Here is a 22,292-nt window from a genome sequence, read left to right on the forward strand (position 1 = left end):
CATCTATTTAAAAAAAAAAAAAAAAAAAAGGAAATATTTAGAAAGCACTCCTCCAAGCCCTTCCAACTTTAAGTTTTAGCCTTTGCCCAGAACCCAGCAGCTTCTTCTGCAAACTCAGTTTCTTTGCTGTAGACTTGAGCACCTGAGCCTAGAACCAAATAAAGATAAGTCAAAGTTCACTTTACAGGGCAAATAAAACTCAGTTCTAGTCAACTTTTCCATTCAAAACCATACATTTTCTTGTATGGTCCAGTTCATTCTCAAATTAACCTTCAAGTTTTAATGAGACACGTATGTTCTCTCATGTAATGCATCATGAATATCACATATTGAAAAGTTTACAGGTGACATTTTAAAATGTTAGCATTTGGACACAGTAAACTAGCTACACCCGAGTTAGAAGGAAGAAGTTCTCCACAAACTGCACTTCATCCTAAAACTTGAAAAGTATGAACTAGGAAACCATACAAAATACACAAGTCACAGATGTATATTACAACTAAGTACTAAAGCTGGGGTTGCTGTCCCTCTATCACATCATCAACAGCACTGCTTCTATGGGGATTTACAGTATAATACGTGTTGATTCCAGAACATCATATATCTCTGTAAAAACCACCCAATACCATCACCTTCATTCTGCAACGTAAAAAAAAGTACAGACAAACTCTTGACATTAACAATGTCTCATTTTCAGGAATATGCAGTACAATGTTTAGGACTCTGCTGTCTTACCATCACCACACTGAAAAGAGATATTTATAAAAACTCAAAAAATGAAACACCAATGTGTAAGAGATTCCGGGTACAAAATTTAGGGCAATTCAAGTACTGCCTGAATTATACCACTGCAAGTACCACTCTCTTATTCTAGAGCCCTAGTAACATCTTCAACCAATCAGTACTAAACTAAGGGCTTGACCAGAAGTTTAATAGGACAAACTAACTGTTAGCAGTAGGAAAAAAAAAATTTCATAAAAGAGCGGCTAATCATATATAACACATGAAAGCTATGAAAGTTATAGCTAGGATGCTTTCACACAGAGAGATATACTTGTATCCAATGTGAATTCTGCAAACTTTTCCCCATATCATTGGCTTATACTGTCCCTGCTAAATAACCAATACTCAAAATCTGAGCTATTCACTTGGTTTTGACTGGTATGAAAGATCCTCTCTCCATATATGGAACAAGCTTATTTTTGTTTAATATTAATGTAGTATGTTAGCTTTCTTCTAGGAGACAGGAGAAATCTGGCATCTATAGCTGCCACTGCTGTTTCCCACATATATTTTTAAATTTTCAAATTTAAAGTTGTTTTTATAAAAGGTATAAGAAATATCCACTTTTATCACAACTAGTGAAATGGAAATTTTACCATATCTGAAACAGGCTAGACTAAGAAACACAGCTATGATGCAGATAAATGCAAAATTGCAAGAACTTAAAAAAAAAAAAAATTGAGAAAATTTGCTATTTTGACACTAGTAATCAGCTTTACAGTCAAGTCTAGAAAAGTAACAACTGAAAGGGAAGAAATTAGCATGTCTGCAATAATGATGCTCTGAAGACTTGAAATTGTTTTGTAAAGAACTTAAGTCCATTTAAGTGTTCCATTTAAAAATATAATTCAGCCAGTAGATGTATGCTCAATAAAGCTGTATTTGAAAAAACTCTTACTATAGTCTCTAAATTTCATGTACTGTCCCAGAAACAAAAGGGAAATTTAATTTGAATTTATCTCTGAAGGAAATGTGCAAAGTTGCCTCAAATCAGAAATGGAGTTCTGCTGACCCCTTCTGGAAAAAGAAAAAAATTTCACCCTATAAATTGGTATGCATCTTTATCCATTTCACTGTGTTTCAAAGTTTTATTCAAAACACATCTAACTAGTATCAATACATGCCATCGCTGCACTGAACTGAAAAAAGCTAAAAGCAGTGAAGAATATTTAGTATTCAAAAATTTTAGATAATTAATTCTAGCAGGGGGAGGGGGGGGCAGCAGACAGCGTAACCTATAAGCTGCATTTTTTAATCAGTATAGTATCTTCTCTGTAGGTTTACTTTAAATGCTTTACTTTTTCCATCTGACAATTCAGAGAATCAAAGTACCAAGATTTTGACTCCAATAAAAAAAATTCACAATGAAGTCAAAGGTCAACTCTGAATAGCAAAAGCATTTCTTCAAAAAGGCTTTATTGATGACTGCATTCTACAGCTTTCCATATCTGCAAAGAAAAGGATGGGTTAAAAAAAGATATAAAAAAAATATATATAAATGAGTGCCTTTTCACAGGACATGAAAGGTATCTACAGAAACTGCTCAGAAATTCTTCACATCAGTAATTCTTCACTAGGATATTCATCCTGTAAAATACTGCATTGGGCTGACATTATTTGTATGCTGCATTTAAAAAAAAAAAACCTACATCATTTATGTCAGTTTTCAGACAGCAAGACAATTTTGCCTTGAATATTTTTCTTTCAAATTAATGCCCTTGATAATTGCACATTTTTTCTTCACCTGAAGGTGGACTGCACAAACCATATTACGCTATTTAGCCAGTCACCATTCAAATTCAATGTCCTAATGCTTACAAGTTATGCAAAATATGTTTGCAGCTGAGGTGACCATTAGCTCAGTAACAGTGTACATCCATAAGACTGCTTCTATTCTATCTTTTCCTTTTAAAGCAGATTTTAGACTGCGTCTCATCAATCAATATAGCTCATGCCCAGCACAAGCCCACACAACTGCAGCAGCACACTAAAAACAGGGTAGCAAAGCACAGCATAGGGCTGGAATCTTTGACCAATTCTTCCACTGGTATATCCTGTCCCACAACTGAGGTCTAAGCAATTTTAGATCTAATCAATCCCCTACCATCTCGAGTGATGCATGCATGGATAAGTTAAAAGGATTTTCACCACTTCCTCCAAGTTAATTCGAAGCAGTTCGAATTAACTTGGAGCATTCCTCCCTCTAATTCCATCTCCTTATGAATTATTCCAATAGCCAGAGATGAGCTTCCACAACCAAGTAGTCTGTCTGGATAACCTTTCAGATTAAAGCAAGATGTGAATTGGAAGAGAATCTGCTTTTCTCACAGCACTGTAAAATTCATGTTGGCCAGAAAAACTAGAATGAGATTTAAATACAGTAACAGCTAAGTCACCTGCAAATCTCCACTTGCAGCTGGTGCTCAATGCACATAAAGTTCAGAAGTAATCATTTGGGAAAAATTTGTAATACAGGCCACAGATATAACAATCATCAGTGGTGTAGAACAGGACAAAGTAAGTTTCATGCATACAAAAATCACCTTTTATTTATGGAAAGAGACTGACAGTTCAATAGTTTGAATCATGTGTTAAGGTGAAGCCATAGCTGAAGACACAGCAGTCAGCATTCCTTCCTTCGACTACTGTTCATCTTACACTAGTCTGACAATCTACCAAGCACCTCCTTCTCATTTTGTCCCATCTCTTAATTCTCTTCTTCACCTTTTACATGCCCGTATCTCCCAATTTGGTTAAGAAAACCTGAGGTTATATAGCTTTTTTAAACTTCTGATCCCCTATACCCCAATTCAGTACTTTTTTCCCCACTTCGAACTTTTCTAAATTAATACTGATGTCTAGCCTATCTAAACACACTGAAATTAACAAAACAGGATATGGAAACAGGACTAAAGGCCAGTTCCCCACCTGGTACTTTCCTCCTATCAATTCATTGACATTTCAGTGATACATTTATTAAAAGACAGGAAAAAAGAGAGACAACAATACATTTATTGAGGATTTTAAACTGAAAAAAAAAGAATAAACACACATTTCAGACCAGCATCTTTAAATATTCAATTACACAATTACCCTCAAAATATTCCTTGTATAAATTAGCACCATCACTCACGACTATGAAAATGCTATCTGAATTGCATTCTTATTTGGAAGATAAAACCATGTTCTGCAACACATACTTGCTGTTAGCTATTTCCCCGAGTGTATCAAACAGGAAATGTTGCAAGCTATTCCATTTGTGAGCTAGAACAACTACTAACACTACTTTTAGAAATTAATTTACTAATAGATAAATCAACAATGTAAAATACCCACTATTACTTATTTCTGACTAACTTACAGCAGTAAGAGGAAAACAAGAAATCTTTCTGAAGTATTAGATTTTTCAGACACATAGGTAAACAGAACGCATAACATATATACTTACAGTACTATGAAATACAACACTGTGGCCTTTTCCTAAACTTTCTATATGTGCTGAGAGGTTAAAGCAGATGGCTCGATGTCTTATAGCATCCAGTGTTTGTGCATCAAAGAAGTCATGAGGTCTTGCTAGAAAAAAAGGAAAAGAGACCCTTAGTGTTCAACACACTGAAAGCATTCAAACACATTCAAGCATGTATATAAGTCTGAAGTGTCATTAGTAAATCATTTATCATTATGGCAGTAGCACCACCTTGTCAAAGAGCTGTAAATATTAATTTAACTGAGGAAGCAATAACTCCAAGAGGGGCATAATTCATTTAAGTTTGGTTAAAACATACTCCTTGTAGATGAAATAGCTATTTTGACAAACTGCACTACACTTGCTCATTTTTTTAAAGTTCCAATCGAATTCTACTCTTTCTTAATCTTCAAAATTAAGAATGCATTAATTTTGCTGAGTTCCTCTGGGAACATCCATTGCTATCATCTTAAAAAAAAAAAAAAAGGTCCCAGTACAAAGAAACTAAACCCAGAATTCATTAATAAATGTGAGTTCTAATTTAATGCAAAAACAGCCTAGTTAGGTTGAAAAGTTTATGGGAACGTAAGTGGCCAAGTCACCCTCACAGCACAGTCAATAGTTCTAATATTACTGCTGTGACTTTTAAAGATAGTATTAAAGTACTTTAAAACATGATAGTGCATACAATCAACATCTTAAAAGTAGAATTATACCTATATCTTATCTCATAACTTTATTAAATCAATCTGCTCTAATACATAATCACCAAAAATCCCAGCTATTTCCAGTGAGTACTGGGATGCTGCAGACAGATCAACAATGACACTGAAAACAAAACTACTTGGCACTACAGTGGAACACAAAGCAAAGGATTAAGTAAGAATTATTGTGAACATACAGAAAATCCTAGCTTGTCACGAAATTTTTGATCTCTAAGGAGTAATAATGTTGAATAGTCACGTCAAAAACTCCACACTGCTAGATATGTTTCTATGTACAAGTTGTCATTCTTTATTAGTACACAGATTATTTTCTAGTCAAGAAGCACCAACTGCATCACATACTACACTTCAATTTATAAGTAAAATGCAGTTAACATCCATCTGATCTTTTACAAGTAGCTGAAAACCAGCAGGCACTAATAAAGCCCTTTTCCTTCTAGAAAAGGACTTTTATAGTTAAGTGTTTCTTCAACAGTAAACAATTATTGAATTCAGATTTGGAGTGTAAAGAAAGTCTATCAATTCTACACTAAAAGTACTTTAACTAAAAAATAACTGCTACTAGACACATTTTCATACTGTTAGAAACATTTCTCACAAATTTTTAAAAATATATGACATAGTACAGTAGTAAAGTTATATTAGCAAATAAAGTATGAAAGTATTCAGATTTTTTTAAGCCTCGAGAGCAGTATTTCTCTACACAACACACTGAAATTAAAACTAAGAATAGGAGTTGATATTACATTATCAACTATATATCAACCTGTAATCTGCAAAAACAGTGAATCAAAGTTTTGTTGTCTTCATTTAAAATAACTTCTATATTCCTTTTCATCAAGATTATCTAGCCATTATTTCAAAACAAACTACAAATTCCACTTAAAGCCAGTATTTGCTACACTCTTGGGACTAAATGTTGTTAAGCATTCATCTGTACATTATGTTCTGTCCTTACTCCATCTCAGTTGGATACTGCCAACTAGGCAATCATCTCACTGGCGTGTTTTCTTGCTGTAAGTGGTAACATAGAACCTGAGCTCATGCTGCAGGTGGTCAGTGATGCAAGCATATAACTATTTTATAAATAGATATAAGGGAGAAAGGAAGGGAGGGTAGAGAAGACAGCCTCAAATTTTTGCTTTTGGTTTCATACAGCAAATTTCTTCAGGATTTACCATTGGATAACACTCATATGCAGAAGAAATGGCACAATTTGTCAAAAGCACATGAATAGTTTTACTTATTCCTTATTGAGTGTTAATGCTGTATCTTTCACATATCTTAAATCTATTCCCTCAAAATTATTTTCAGAGTAAGGTATCTCCCTTCCTGCCTAATACAAGTTCCAAGTACACATCAATTACTTAAGTCAGATAAATTAAAATCTTCATACTAGTAACCTACTAAATGAAATTCCAAGTCTTACATAACTAACAGTCTTACTGTAAATTCCATGAACAGTAAGTTTCCTTATCTCACCTACATTTCTACAGTGACCTTTATTATCATGCTTGTTAATAACTACAGTGTCATCTTTGCTATTGAAAAAGCAAGTGACAACATTGTAAATATAATCTTAGGTTCTGAAAAATTGCTTGAGGTAGCTTCAGAATAGCAATACTATGACCTATTTTAGAGACACACACTTTCAATATGTTTGGCTCTATATGTCTAAAAGACTACATGGAGCAGTGAACGTATATAAGGCTATTCTGAAGAGAAAGCTACTGACTGTAATCCTGAATTACTCTGCAACATCAAAATTTATATGACAAATCAATCTCTATAGTACCACTAATGTAACCAGTTATAATCGTGTCTATAGTAAAACATGCTTTCATGATAAAAGTACTAATTTCCAAACTTAAAATAACACATACTGTTTATAGACAGGAAAAAAGAAATGCAAAACAGTTTAAGAATGGCAAGATGTTATGAAAGAAAAAAAGTAGCATAAGAATTCTCTTTATAGTCTAAGTTAGAAGATCATGTTCTCATCACATACAAAGCCACACTGACATCTCCTTTTTTTATTCATGCATTAATGTCTCTCAGAAGTGTGTTAACCTTCAGATATAAAACAGAGAAAGCAAATTTATTGATCTGCTGTATTTAAATTATTAAGAACTTATCCATGAGGATGGTTCAGTACCAGCATGTATTAGCAATCAATTGTCAATAAATATTTAGTAAGCCACTTACACCTTGCAAAAACAGGCAGGGTCTAATCAAGCCATGAGGAGGTAGAAAGAACATGTTGACAACACTATTTCAGGAGAAAAAACTGTTTTCTGATGGAAAACTAATTTTTCATCAAATGATTATTTGTGAGTGATTTAAACAGATTGTACACTATCAAACAGCATCTTGCTTTACACCCATTTGTCATAACTTCTTGTAACCCAACTTGCAGAGAACCTGGTACATATGTTCAACATTTCTCCTTTTGGACACTTTTAAAATATGTAAATATGACTGTGTTCCTAGCTTTATGTAGTCTAGACTGAAAGTACTTAATGCTGCTATTTTGTTACTTTGGCTTCTTAGATAAGGTTTCTTGCCCTCCCCAACTCTTCTTGTAAAGACAAAACATACAAACTTGCACACTTCGTTCTTTAACTAGAAGCAAAACTAAGCTAAGACAGACAAGCAAAATTGTATCAGCCCTTTGTCAAATTTGCCCAATCAACAATAATCCACACAAAGTTTTAAAGATAAGCTACCAATACTTAGCATTTTCAGAAAATGCCATCAGCTCTGGATACATTTCTGGGTCACATACCCTCTGGAGAAATACATCACAGTAGTCGGTTCCCAACTCAGAGATGATTTTTGCCTTACGGCAAAACTCTACAGCCAGCATTGCAAGAAGAGGCAAGAAGATAAAAAATTGCTTAAGCAGCTGTCGTTTTTCTTCCTGTGCAACACTTGATCAAGACAGCAGACCATTCAAGTACTACAGTCTGGTCTTTAATATCCCCACAGTATTTACTACTTACATTTTTTGCCATAGGTTCATTCAAGAATTCTGCAGTAAACTCTTATTATGACTAGAATATTCTAGCAGATAATTTGAGGTTTTAACTACGAAACTCTGATTTGAAACTTTTAAGTCAATAATGTTCATCAATTACTAATAAAATGCCAACCTGAAAAACCACTTCTGCATATACTGGGGGGAAAAATTGAATTAAGATGCATTAAATCAGCCACCTAACAAATTCAATATGGAGAATCAATGTAAGATGAAATTTAGGAATCTGAAAGTGAAAATTTTGAAGTGATCAGTCTTAGACTTCTTTATTTTGAGTAACACAGTCAACAAATCAAGATAAACCTTTAGCAATCTGCAACAGTTTCAAGTAACTCTCTCTTTTATTACATCCAAGATTAACTAAAAAGATACTGCAAAGTGACCACATAACCCTTCCTTGATCAGCTTTCCCTTCTTGAACCTTCACTAGACTGAAAGGGAAAGCTCTTTGAAAGTCAAATTCTGAAAAGAACAGAAATAGCTTTCTACCTCCTTTGAATGTTGAATCAGTGTCAAAATCAGAGGAATTCTTCAAGTTTACACTTTTAAGATGTGTTTAATGATATAATTTGCTCACATATATTTTAAGAATACCACAGTATTAAAAAAAACAAAAAAGGCGAAAGAAAAATCACCATAACTAAAGTTAACAGTGGCTCTTCTAGCACTGAACTGCATAGTTGTCACCCAGTGTGGAAGACACATGCAGGAAAAACTTTTCAGGATCCTAGCTGATACTGTAACTTTCCAGGACAGGCTTCTTTCCGTTCAAGGCAGAAACATGATCACTGCCTCATAAATGTCAGTTGCTTAACACACAGGTGAGGTATTAAGAATAATAGCAATCATGTGATACCAGAGTAATCACTTAAGACCACTAGTACACGCTGGCTATTGTTGCAATACTGTTTGAGTAATTGGTAACTGTGTTTCTTCACAGGAATAGCAAAGTGTTCTGCCACAGGAGAGTTCTGGAAAAATAACGCTGTAATTGCTAACCTGGACAAGTAACACAAGTTCTCTGGCATATCATCACTAAAATCCTACTGCCAGCCAGCAGACAGGACTGAAATAATTGGCTGCTTATGAACAGAAATCCACTTCTGTGTACAGTATGAGATATAACAGGTCCCGTGGTTCATAAAAAAGGTTACCTTGCTCTTCTCTCCAATACTGTAAGGTAGACTTTACACCACAGGTAAAAATTAATGAAAGTTCCTGCTATGTCAACAGCTGAAGAAAAAAAAAAAATCTAAATAGGTTTTTACATGTCTCTACTCTAAAATGCAACTGTCACAGTAACAGTTTAAGATTAGTAAATAATTAGTTCAGTACTGGAGAGTTGCATCCAAAGTAATTATAAAACAAAGTTAAATTTTTTAACAATTGCCTAGTCTTTCCTAACTGTTTCTCTAGATTGGAATCTCTAAATAGATTTGACATGGTTACTAGTCTGATGCTAGGGCAACTCAGGAATCAAACAACTGGATCAAAATGGACTAGAAAAGGTACCAGATAAGTGATTACCACTTGCTAGAGGAAAAATTTTCTCTTTAAATGACAAAACACACTTCTCAGCACAATGGTTCATATAAAAGTAACAAACATCAACCGTGGGGAGGAGGATTTTAAAAATGTAGCAAGTCAAATCTGCCCCAATTTAGATCTTGGTTATATTCATAAAACTGTCATTAAGCTAAGGAAGTGTTATGCTCGAAAGAGAGCTTATATAATATGCATTTATCTCTAATTTGTATGAATCTGCAATCTCTGTCTGCAGTACTGAACTTCAGATCTCATCATCACTGAAAAGAACGTTTTCCAACAGTAATATAGTTAGTAAAGAAAAAGTGACTCCAAAACGAAGAGCATCTTTAAGTGGTAAATACAAACTGTTGGTCACAGAAAACTGATCTTTGCTACTGAACACATAGATGCTGTACCCTAAAAAGGAACACAAGCAGAACCTGGAATTGTCTTCTTCCCATCACAAAAGATACCAATGCTATAATGCTGAAAATCACCAACCCTACCCGATCCACATCTGCAGAGAAACAACCACATTGAAGAGGAATGTCCTACCCAAGACAAAACTTCTACTTCTGGAAATACTTACGTAATGATCGTCGTCTCTTGTTCTTCAACTTTCTTCTTTTATTCATTCCAGCTTTAGATGGAGATTCCTCTTTGGCCTTTGGCTGGCTGGCAACTTTTGAAGAGTTCTGCTGGCTGAAGTGTGTGGGTACATGACGGGCAAGTCCTCCCTGAGATGCAAAGCTGGCATTGCACCCACCAACTACACACTAGTGGGAAAAAACAAAACAGAACAACTGTATCAGCATGTTATATGGCACCCATTCATAGGAGTTTGACAGATCTTTCAGTTTGATTTTTCTGGCTCAATCTCCAACACACTAAAAGGAAGACAAATTCTTAATGACCATGCAATTTCTAAAAACTGAAATATAATCTGAAATAAATTTCTATCTGAACTTTATAACTCTCAATAATTATTCCATGGTATAATAATTTTTCCTATAATATTCTATAGCATATAACCAACCTCAAACAATGCACTGACAAACTTGTCCCACAGAAAATAAATGCTTCTGAAGAACTTTCCCCTTCACAGACATCTCCTTGTCTTTCAAAATACTGCACTGTTATTCTGTACGTCTCAACAGCTCTCCAATCTTCTCCATTTGATAACAGTAAGGTTCTCTAATGTCCTCCCTTCTTCTGACAAGGTAGAAGTAAAAAAAATACATCCTTACCCACACTGAATTTCAAAGAGCTTAACACTTTTTGTAAATGTTATACAAAGTCAATAAAGTTATCTTACAGTTCTAAAACTTTAACTTCAGTAACTTGAGTTGTATTAACAATTATTTATACATATATTTTGAGATGCTATTATTACTTCAGAAGTATTTAAGAAAGTTCTTTAAGAAAATGGACTTTCTCAAACAGAAAAATAAGAAAAGATCCAATAATTAAGCAGAAACAGAAATCACAAGCTAGTACTGGCTACAATCATTATCGGTATTTTATAATTTTATATTTACAACTACTTCATTAGCAAAATGAGTATTTAAATTATACTGTTGGGGAGGGAGGCACAAACTCAACTCTTGTGCTCTGAGCTTACAAGGGTAATAGAAAAATGATTTTAAGATATACATTCCATCACTGGCTGCAATGAATTGTGTATTCACACAATCAATTCTTTTTCTGATCCAGAGAACAGTAGTAGGGTAAATGATCAGCCAGTAGCAAAAAACCCATCACCCTCTAAACCATTGGGAATTTCTTCTTCCACATCTGTTCTGCTCCTCCCCCTTCTTCTCCTCTTTCTCAGCTCTTTCATTGGTACCTCTCCTCTCTAGCACTTCCCTTCACAGCAGTCTGGGAATAAGTAATATTGCAACTATGTACGCAGTGGTCAGTTTTCTCTGAAGACTAAGGATGAATTTGCAAGCTCTTACAGTAATCTGCCCTAAGCCTGCACACATGATTGAAAGACAAGAAAACAGCAGTATAACACCACCAGTGTATTTTGTCCCTAAAACCCAAGTGTGTTGTTTTCCAATTGGGGTTGCAAAATTGAAAAGTCTATTTCTGCCTCAGACCTAGCAAATGGTTTCCATGATCATCATAAAACAATATAGGGTCCATGAAGAGGAAAAACCTGTTATCTTCAAGGACTTAATAGTTGCTATAGGACTAAAAACTTGTATATATATTTCAAGACAGTAAAAGACAAAAAAATAGGAGGACATTTTTCACGTTTTTATTTGCCTTTTTTTTTTTTTTTTTTTTTTTTGAAAAAAGGGGAAAAAAACACCTTAAGAGAAAGTTAGGAAAATTTTTTAAAGTACTGACCTAAGTACAAACATTTAATTCCCTGACAAGAACTTTCAGGCTCCTTCACACTGTATTTGTTCCTCCCTGCCTCCCTCACTAAAAAGTATCTTAAAAACTGTGAAGATTTTTACCAAAAACCTACCTATGCGTTTTCACCTTGCCTTGTAATTTCCCATGTTCAAACAACAGCAGTATTGCATACTTGCATTGTAGTGATTTACAATATAAGAAACGCCAGCACATCTATTAAATTTGAAACACTCAAGATCCTGATCTTATTTACACTATGGTAACCTCAATGCAATATTTATTATTTCATATTAATACTGTAGATTAAAATTTACACTTACAGAATCATAGATGGTTTGGGTTCAAAGGGACTTTTAAAAGTCATCCAGTTCCAACCTCCCTACTGTGTGTACAGACATCTTCTACTAGATTAAGTTGCTCAAAGCCCCATCCAACCTGATCTTGAACCTGACCCACTTAGTTGTGTTAAAGATGATCAAACTCACAATCAACAGATACATGTAAAATGCATGCATGCATTGTTAAAACAATTTTTTACTCTTCAGCTTTTAAGTCCTTGAAATAGCTGTCTTGCCCATAAAAAACAGTTTCATGAAACTAAACTAAGCAACTAAATCTAAACTTAGGTTAACTTTCATTAAGGTGCTCCTGACTTCAGCTTCTAGCTCTTTCTGATCCTACAAACACTGAGAGGAAAAAAATGAGCACGAAAAACCCTCCTCATACTCTGAAGTTCAATCACACTGAGAAACTAAACATTCTCTCTTGCCAATGCCTGCTAGAGGTCAAAAATAACCTAAAGTCTTGGTACAGTACATGCATTACCATATTCCAAGTTTATTAAAGTGTAATATCAAAAGGCAGTATCTTCTGAAAAGAACACATAAACTTTGTGTCAGGCACATTTCTAAAACTTTTTAAAACAAATTCATAAGACTTAATTGTATTTCTTGTCAGATGGGAAATATTGTTTTATGACAAACTGCAGTTTGACTGACAATGCCATAACATGACTTTTGTCTAGTCGTGTACAAAGAAAACAATCACAGATATTCTACTATACAGATTATCTACAGAAGCTACCGCTTACTTTGCTTGCTCTACCCAAATTTTACTTTCAAAAGCCCCAAACCAGCATCCTTAGATCTTCAATATATGCAACTTGCAACTAAAAATTATCTTTTTCCAGAAAGCCTATTTATAGTTTGCAGCCACAGTATGAAATATTTGCAGAGATCATTACATTCAGGTATTGTGTAGTTTGAGACTACCTGACCATGTCATCAAATAATCAACAGTTGATATAGCAAAGATGACAAAGAATGCCTTTGTAGTAGACAGGAAATAGAAGAGGAGAAAAATCTTACCTGTTCTTTTCTTTTTTTTTCTCTAAAATAATATATCCAGCAATCCGTTACTAATGGGCAAAGTCTCTTCTCTCCAAAGATAAAAGGAGCAGTTCAGGCTGTCACTTCAGGATCTCTGGACGGTAAGTCACACCAAATCAGCTTCCCACCAGATAATTATACAGATCTAGAGGGCTTCTAATAAATCAAACTCAACTATTATGCACAACTTTAAACCAATCTTCATTTTTCCCCATAAAACCTAAGTCTCAAAATTTTGCATTCGATTTTAAATATGATAGATTGGGTCCGGATTGGTGGATATGTTACTTCAAGAGAAAATAAGTCAACACATAAGAAGTTTAATTTCTCCAGTGTACCCATACCCACCATTATTAATGGGCAGTAATCACCAGTGACTTTAACAAACAGGATATAAAAATATCTACCAATACAGGGTTTTTTTCTAAATTCAAAATAACCAAATCTCATTTTTTGGAATATTCAATGTGTAGTTTTTCCAATAAATCTAACAGTAGTATTTTAGACACCTGGATAAACCTTCTTATTGTCTCAACATCTAAGTGTTCAGGCAGAATGCCTTTATGTTTTCTATCTGCATTTGCAGTGCTCTAATGGATAGAAGATAATCTGCCAATACAGTAACAGACATGAATTCTGAATGAGGACTGAAGCTGCTTGGCTGTGTTTTCCATATTTCAAGAAGTGTTACTCTCCTGAGTCATACCAAATACAGTCACCCCTAATGAATTCTGGAAGTTACAGGTGGCAGAACAAGCACTAAACTTCATTTTTATTATTACTTTCTTCCCCCCTTTTAAACAAAGTATGAAAGCCTCCAATGAACCTGTATACTGTCATTTGTTGTTATTGAAAGCATTTACCCCACATGAGCAAACCTCTCATGACTAATCTTAAACATTAAGAGCATGCCCACTGGAATCAGTATGGGAAAGCAGTTGGTAGCATACCCACATGGAGTCTTATATTTACAGAAGATTGCTACATGCAATTATTTTGCATAAAATCTCCCACTGTTTTGTACTCACTCTACCATTTGTCCTTTCATTCCTAACATTTTGTATTTGGTCACCTAGACTACATTTTAAGAATTCATTTGATATGTCTTCGAGTAACTGTCAATGCCTTGTACAGCAACAAGGCATGGTGAGCAAGTACTTCGATAATTTTTTTTTTTTTTTTTTTGAGTAACAGAAACCATGCTGGAAAAATGCAGGTTGTCACAGCACATTAACTATTCAAATACTTATTATTTGTAACAGCCAAGTTTAGGACAAGTAAGATAGTATTTCTTCATTCACTTTTTCTCAGCTTGCCAAAGACAGTCACCGGCATCAGTTTTCTAACTCAGCAAATTATTCCTCTAGATCCACCTGTCTATAGGTTCTGAAAGCCTGGAAGTTTTTAAGTTGCTGAACCCTTGACAGGACCACCACTACATGTTGATGATACTCCACAACATTCCACCAGTTTCTAAAAAGCTGCAAAAATGATGTAATAACAGAACTAAAAAATAATAATGTTTAGGTTTTTCTTTCTCGGCTCTGAATGTAAAATCATACACAAACATTCTAAATGTCTCCAGAGAAACAAAATTACATGCTCTTAGAATACCTATATTAAATGAATGTCTACAATGACATTAAAAAAAGAAGAAAGAAGAAAGGATGGCTAGAATCTGACTGCAATAAAAGAAGCAAAGAAAACTTCCAGCAGCACAAGAGCAGTGAACTTCAGGTATTAAGAGGAGCAGCATAACTTCAAAAACACCTAACAGTGGGCCAAAGAAGGCTGGTAAGTTCTCAACCTGAACCATGTTCTGTAAGACCAGTTTGTTTGTTTGTTCCTCTTGAGAGGAAAAACAAATCTGGGAAACAGTGCTTATGAAAAGTAGGACTGGAAAAGTATGCTGCTTTGCAGAAATCATGTTTGACTACAGACTGAGAACCAGCTGTAGTGGTAACTGTCTCATTTAATGGACACTTTTTCTTTGGTGGAGAGACTGGTGGGTGCTCTAGGAAAAGACACTTTTTAGTGATGATGGCCTCAAAAAACCAAGCAAAAAATCCATCCATGTGTTCCACATGAAACCCAAGGCCATCAGTATTAAAAACTTAGAAAAAAGGGAGGGAATAAACAGAAAAGCAATATGATGACTAAAGGGGAACTGAAGTCCTAAATTCTGCCCAAAAATCTAGGGTATCTTTTTGTCCCCCCCTCCTTAGTTCAGCAGATGACTCAGATATAAAATGTCTTCTTTTTATGAGCTGGACATACACTACCAGGAAATAGCCCCATATAAAAATGGAGTTAGCATAACAAAGGTCTCAAAAATAGGTATTCATAAGGAAATTTACCTTTTCTGTGACACAGGTATTGCAGTATTAATGCTGAGGGGGACACACTAAACCACACAAATGAAAAAAACAGGAGAAATGTATGAAATTATGAAATATTTTGCCTTTGCAATTTATAAGTGTGTTCACTTCTGCTACAAATGAACCACACAGTCACATAGTTTATGGAAGGGGCAGGTAAATCCACAAAGACCTTTTAATATGAAAGCACAGCAGCTCATTTACAGCGGGATACAGCTTTTAATCAAAAGACAACACCATGTGTATCACAAAAATAGGTAACTAAACCCAAAATAGGCAATTACATGAGTCCACTTGCAAGCAAAAGGGTGACAGGACAGGGACATATCCTTCAACAGAGTAGTTCTAATGCAAAGGAGAGCTTTATACCTGAGACAGTCCCCAACTGCCTTTCAATTTAAGAAAATACTTTTTCCCTCTTATTTTGACTAGAAATATAAGAATATAGTAACCTGCCATATATTTATTACTCTCCTCCGGTCATTATACAATTATAGTGTTCTTTTACCTTTACAAAAGTAAATTTTGCATGCTTTTGTCGCTTTCCTAGCTAACATTCTTTGCTTTTCTTAAAAGCATCCTGAACAACAGTTCAGATGGCAACAGCCAGCTATACTATTTCTATTACTGCCTTTTACAGCTTTCCTCAAAAATCCTGACATTCATTTATTTTTTAAATAAAACACTGAATGACTAGGTATTTTCAGCAAGTTCTCTAGAATGACAGATTCCTTCTTTTTATGCTAGAACTCAAGCATATTCTCATGAGGCAACAGAAATTTCATTTGTGATTTAGGTTTTGGGAGATATTTTGTCTGCAGTAATCATCAAGTACAAGAGGTCCTTAATTCAACTCTGACTTGAAAAAAATCTGGCTTTTCCTAAAAGGTGAGCACAATTAAGATTTATAAGAACAGCTAAATGCACCAAGCAGAAACATTTGCTCTGTTTTTGAATGACTGCCATGAAACAATTAGTAATGGCTGTTCTTGGACCAATCAAGACTAATATCCAACACTAGGTGTTTTTGTATCAGACAGTAGATTTCAAAAGCTTGTAAAAGAAAAGGAGTAAGCGAGGAAAGGGGGTTAGTTAATTAATAGGTTGCTATCACAGACACTTACATACTTGGCTACCTCATGTGAGCCCTGCAGCCTATATTCAGCATAAATGACAGGGGAACAAAAGATGTTACAAAATTCTACTCAGACCACAATTATCCTCCATTCAAAGACCCCAGGAACAGATTGAGAAATACAGAGATAAAACAAACAGAGGGACTAAAGACAACAGTAAGAAAAACTGCTGAAGTGACACACATTGAGCCATAATGATTAACTACTGCAGTCCTAGCCTGTGTTTTGTTCTTTACCTTAGTATGACCAGAAAGCACAGAAAATCAGCTGGTGCGATAACACACATTTAACATAAGATGATTATTATCAGAACTAATTGTTTTAAATTTTAGGGCTCCAGCTGTAACCAGCCAAAAAAAATGGGATATCAACTTATACTGACTTCGCTAGTTAACTCTGACAGACTCAAAAGTACTACTGGTATTTCTGAGCTATGCCCACCTCTTTTAAACCCAACGTCTCTAAAATTGAGTTACTTTGATCTAGACCAAGTAAGTATACAAATTACCCTACTGAAAAGACTTTCCTTCAAGACCAAAGCTTGCTATTATATTTAAGATATATTTACGATGTATTTTAAGATATATTTAATTCCAAAATGAGAAGACCTAAGGTACAAGTTTCCTCTGATGACTAGGTTTGGGTTTTTTTTATTCAGGGATTAGTACTTAAGATTAGATCAATTGCTGGAACAATCATATCTGCAAATTTTCAGGGATCTATGATCCTTGCACTATGCTTCCAAGAGCATGCTAACCTTATTCCTTTGAACAAAGGGTATCATAACCTTAATAGCAAGCTTCCTGTTGTTATTCACTCAGAAATTTTCAGACTAAACTACACAGTTCAGTATCGAAAAAGAGTCTAACCTTTATTAAAACACTTTTTCACATGCAAATGCACTATTTTTACTCTCTAGGTTTTGCGTTTAGTTTTGTTTTCTGTCATAACTACTGTTATAGGCTATACAGAAGTAGTAACTTCTGGAAGACATCACTGTAACAGAAGAGTATTTCTTAGTAATAAAGCTGCCTTAAAACAAAAAAAATAAAAAATGAAAAAAAAATTACCTGAGAAGAAATAGAGCAAAGGGAAGTGGAGAAACAGTGACTAAAACTTGGTGGGGTTGGAGGGTGTGGGAGAAGAAGGCACAAAATACTACCTAAACTGAAAAACAAACCCTAATTCATTTTTATATCCTACATGGAAGGAGAACTTCAGTCTGAAGTAGTGTGGGTGGGACTTACCATCAAGTGATCCAGGACTGACAGCTATGAACTGCCCCAACTGTATCCATAAGAGGATGAAGCAACTCATTAATAACGGATTGGTGGATATGGGAATGATAAACACTACTATACCTAGAATTGCAGGTACAGATTAGGGGGAGAAAGAAAGAGAAAGTTAGAAAATACTATGCAGGAAATACAGTCAGCTCAATGGTCCTGCATTCCCGACTTCCTTATTATTCTCAGAGAGGTTAACCGTAAACAGCCACTGACTGTGTTTCAACTGAATTTTGTTAACAAAAGCAGCTCTTACTCAAGCACAGAATGCGCACCATCAGGTATGACCCAAAGTTTAATGCCGAAGTGTAAAGCATGAGGCAAAATATCTCTGTTACAGTGTCAGCAGCTCAACTGGAAAATGCACAAAAAACTTCAGCACTATTAGTTTTACACTCCCCTACCATTTACAGACTGAAAGAAACAGGGACAGAGAAGCAATCTTGACCTGTTTTCACAACAGAACAGGACCTTTGGGCACTATTATTGCAAAGACGAAGGCTCAGCTCACTGGATACTTTTTAAGAAATCCTCCTGTGATGACATTTTTCAATTAATGTATTGTATCAGGAAAAATAAATAGGATCACTCTTAAAATAAGGCATGACATATCTTACAACGAACCTTACCTTGAAAGGTTTGTCCCCACTGTGTGTCAGCATATGCCTCTGCAACCAACTTTGACTTGTTGAAGGTGTATTATATACTTTGCAACCTTTCCACAAGCAAACAAATACCTAATAGAGTAAAAATGTGGTAAGTTTACACAAGTCAAAGAAAACAGTAAAGAAACCAGATTAGCAAAGAAGCCTGTTTTCACAATACAAAGTACTTCAAAGAATTTTGAACAACCACCATTTATTTTGCAACACTTCTCGTATCTCACCGAGGAAAAAAAATAATTACAGCCACAAGTATTGAAAAAAGCAGTCCATTGGAATAAAATATCAAAAAACTGATGCTCCTGCAAATAAACACAATCAAGAGCCACAGCATCCAGTGTAAAGAGTTTGTGTTTGCACTCAGTATCTGTATCCACCAGATAGAGACAGAACATTTTTAAATTACAAATTTACATTTTGTGGGTAGCAGATATAGAAATAAAATCATTTACTCTCATAAGCAATTAATAACTTTATTCTTTGAGCATGAAAAAGTAAAAATTTAATTACAATACAGTTGTTTAGATACCAATTTTTATGTTACGAAATGCTGGATACCTCTAGTTAGGGCCTTATACTAATTCCTGATGAAGAAAGTTACAATTTCTCATAGGATACAAAATCTAGGGAAGTTTTATGATTGCAGTGTACAGATCAGTCACGTGCACAATACTGCATTAAGGGGAGTAGAACTTACTCGTGCTGCTTTTCTCTCTCCTCTCATTGTGTCTATCTATAACCGAGCGAGTAAAAAAGCTCAATGAACTTGCCTTTCATTAGAATTTCCTCAACAGGTCTGTGTGTGAAGGGAGGTATAGCCCTAATTTGTAGCAGCAAAATACAGTCCCCAGGAATAGCATTGTCCATAATACAGGTTTTCAGAATTGCAGGAAACTAACTGGATTTGAGTTTCTTATTCTGTTTCGGAGATTAAAAAAAAAAAATAATCAATCTTCAAAAGATTGTATTTTCAAAACAAAAGAGCAGCCACAGGAGTGCTGCGTACTTGCTGTACAACATATAGGTAACCCAGCTTACTAATAAAAAGCTGGAAAATCCTGCATGTCTGTATGACTAATCCAGATACATAAAGCCCAACCCCCTGAACCTTTGGTGTCTGCTGCTCCTCAGTTTTGAGAGCCCCCTGAAGCCACAGAATTGGCATTTCTGAGACTCCTGGCTCTGCAACAGCTCCACAACTGTCCCGATAGTTCCATCAGCAACTGCAGACTGCAGGGCACTCAGCAAAGAAATATTACTATGAAGTTAGATTGTAGAAATGCAATTCTGCCAAAAAACAAGCACTTGGTTTTACAACAACCCACCAGAAGTCCAGACAAGGCTTCTCTGGAACTCATCAAAAGGCTGAATCCAAAATATTTCTGAAAAAACAGTTTTGGGAAGTAACACTACCTTGTCAGAAAGTTTCCTGTGCTCTTCATGGATCTATCTAGTTTAGTTTGGAGCCATTATCTCACCATTAGCTTGAATATACATTTTACCATACAAGGATGCTTACCATATTGCTTCTAAGTTCTCAATAGGCAGTTACTACTCCTACTTTTCTTCAAATTTATAGTAATTGCAGTTAATATCTGAAATCCAATCAAAACCACAATATAATTTCTAACACCACTTAAACACCTCACCAGCAGGTGGCAGACAAATCCTTGAAACCAAACAGCCAGGATCAGTCCCCTTCCACAACATCAAGTTGAACTTTTCAAAAAAATAAATCAACTCCAGTAACAGGATAAAAAGCATGAACAATGCAACAGTTGTTAGACACCTGGTGCTTCCAACCACCTCCTCTTTCAGAAAGACAAACAGTCAAACATTTTCTAAATAAAAATATACACAAATTATGTCACACAGAATGTAAGTGAACAGAGATACAATTTAAAAAAAAAAAACAGACTGAAAAATCTTCCAGTCCCTTTTTAAGAAAGGAAAAGGGGTCATGGATGGTATAATAAAGATCTCCAGAGATGCAGTTATGTGAAAGCCCACACGATACCAGTATACCTCATTCATTTTATTGTTTCATACAGAATTCATATAGCATTTCTATAAACCTATGAACAGAACTACAGAAATCATCTCATGGGTGTTTAAGAAACCGACTCACTGGATGGATGATTCTGCTTAGAGCTTGGACTGAAAAAAGTCACCAAATATGAAGCTGAAAGTTCAATCATACCAAAAAACATTAGCTAAATACAACCAGAGTCACAGCTGTCTCAGTGAGACAGTCACATAAATAAAATGCTATTTTGCCTTACTTGAAATAATGTATTATTATTAATTTATTAATAATTTATTTTATTCACTCAAGACAAAGTGTAATGGCCTAATATTTTACTTCCAGAGAATGAGACAGGACCAAAAGTCAAAAGATAATGACTATTCTAAGTTAAGATTTGACATTAGCTCTCCAAGAAATTAAAGAGCACCAAAAGCGGGCAGATTGCTTGTGTTTGATGTAAAGGTAGTTTACATGACATATTCCAGGCATTAAAGGTAATTTGGGGGGGTAGGTAGTTAAGTACAGAATTGAAATTACTCTACTGGAAGATGTTTTGAAACATTAAAATTGTGAGACCAACGGAAATTTCATCATTTGACTAGAGATTATACTGAATTATACATGTTTATATATGCACCTCAATTTAAAAAAATACTAGATGCAATTATATCAAAGGTATACTTGCCATCAGTACTACAGAGCGTGCTGTTCTGGTAAGACTTTGTACTGTCAAGTCAACAAGTCTTACAACTTCCCTATTATACATTCTGTATATATTTGACCTCTAATGAGATCCATTCATAAAAATAATCAAGATATGACTTCACCTGAGTTGACATGCAGTAACATGTACACTAATAGTTTAAAAAAAATGAATTCCAAATACTTAAAGACATTTAAAGACATATCAACAGCTTCAGTATGTTGAGAAGGTAGCACATCTATCAAAAACCTGATAGCCTCAAACTATTTATCAGAAGGAACTTACTACATTCTTAAAGTCAGGCATTCAATTAAAAACACAGAATACCAAATCAAGTGAACTATGCAAAAGACAACAGCTGAATATCTAATAACAGACTGTTGAAGGCCCAAGCTTAGTTGCCACTAGTTATGGAACTGATACTTTAAAACATAATTTGCTGCTGTCATTAAAGAGTAAAATATTGGCAACTAAGAACAGAAAAAGAAAACAAAAAGTAACACCAACCCCTCCTCGTTGACCATCCACATGTATGGAGCGAATGTGATCTGCCAAATCTGGGCTGGAGCTGAAGCAAGCATGGCAGTGGTCCCAACAACAGTTATAAGCAATGCTTTTTGCAGAGGAGGAAGTAACTCCTTGTCCATTCATCATAACCGGAGTTGAACGCCCACTGGAGATTGTGCTGTCTACATCCATAATAGTGCTGCTTATGCTGTAAGACAATAAAAAAGAAAGTTCATATTTGTTGCATGCTAACAGAACAAATAAAAATTGTAGCTCTTTAGGGTGTTGTTTCATATATCTT

The 22,292-nt window shown here is 35.0% G+C and overlaps 1 protein-coding gene across 4 annotated transcripts in view; it reads right to left on the minus strand.

Annotated features, from left to right (window-relative positions):
* AEBP2 (AE binding protein 2) overlaps nt 1-22,292 on the minus strand; it is a 59,927-nt gene that overhangs the window by 17,666 nt on the left and 19,969 nt on the right. For 3 of the 4 annotated variants that reach the window (XM_074871470.1, XM_074871469.1, XM_074871468.1), the window contains exons 2-5: nt 21,992-22,199; nt 18,723-18,830; nt 10,128-10,314; nt 4,232-4,356 (exon numbers count right to left, since the gene is read on the minus strand). In XM_074871470.1, the coding sequence (XP_074727571.1) occupies nt 4,232-4,356; nt 10,128-10,314; nt 18,723-18,830; nt 21,992-22,199 (628 nt within the window). Of the gene's footprint in view, nt 1-2,062; nt 2,232-4,231; nt 4,357-10,127; nt 10,315-18,722; nt 18,831-21,991; nt 22,200-22,292 lie in introns of those variants that run through there. The other variant, XM_074871471.1, reaches the window with a different exon arrangement.

Source organism: Strix uralensis, chromosome 5 (assembly GCF_047716275.1).
Source record: "Strix uralensis isolate ZFMK-TIS-50842 chromosome 5, bStrUra1, whole genome shotgun sequence".
Lineage (NCBI taxonomy): Eukaryota > Metazoa > Chordata > Aves > Strigiformes > Strigidae > Strix > Strix uralensis.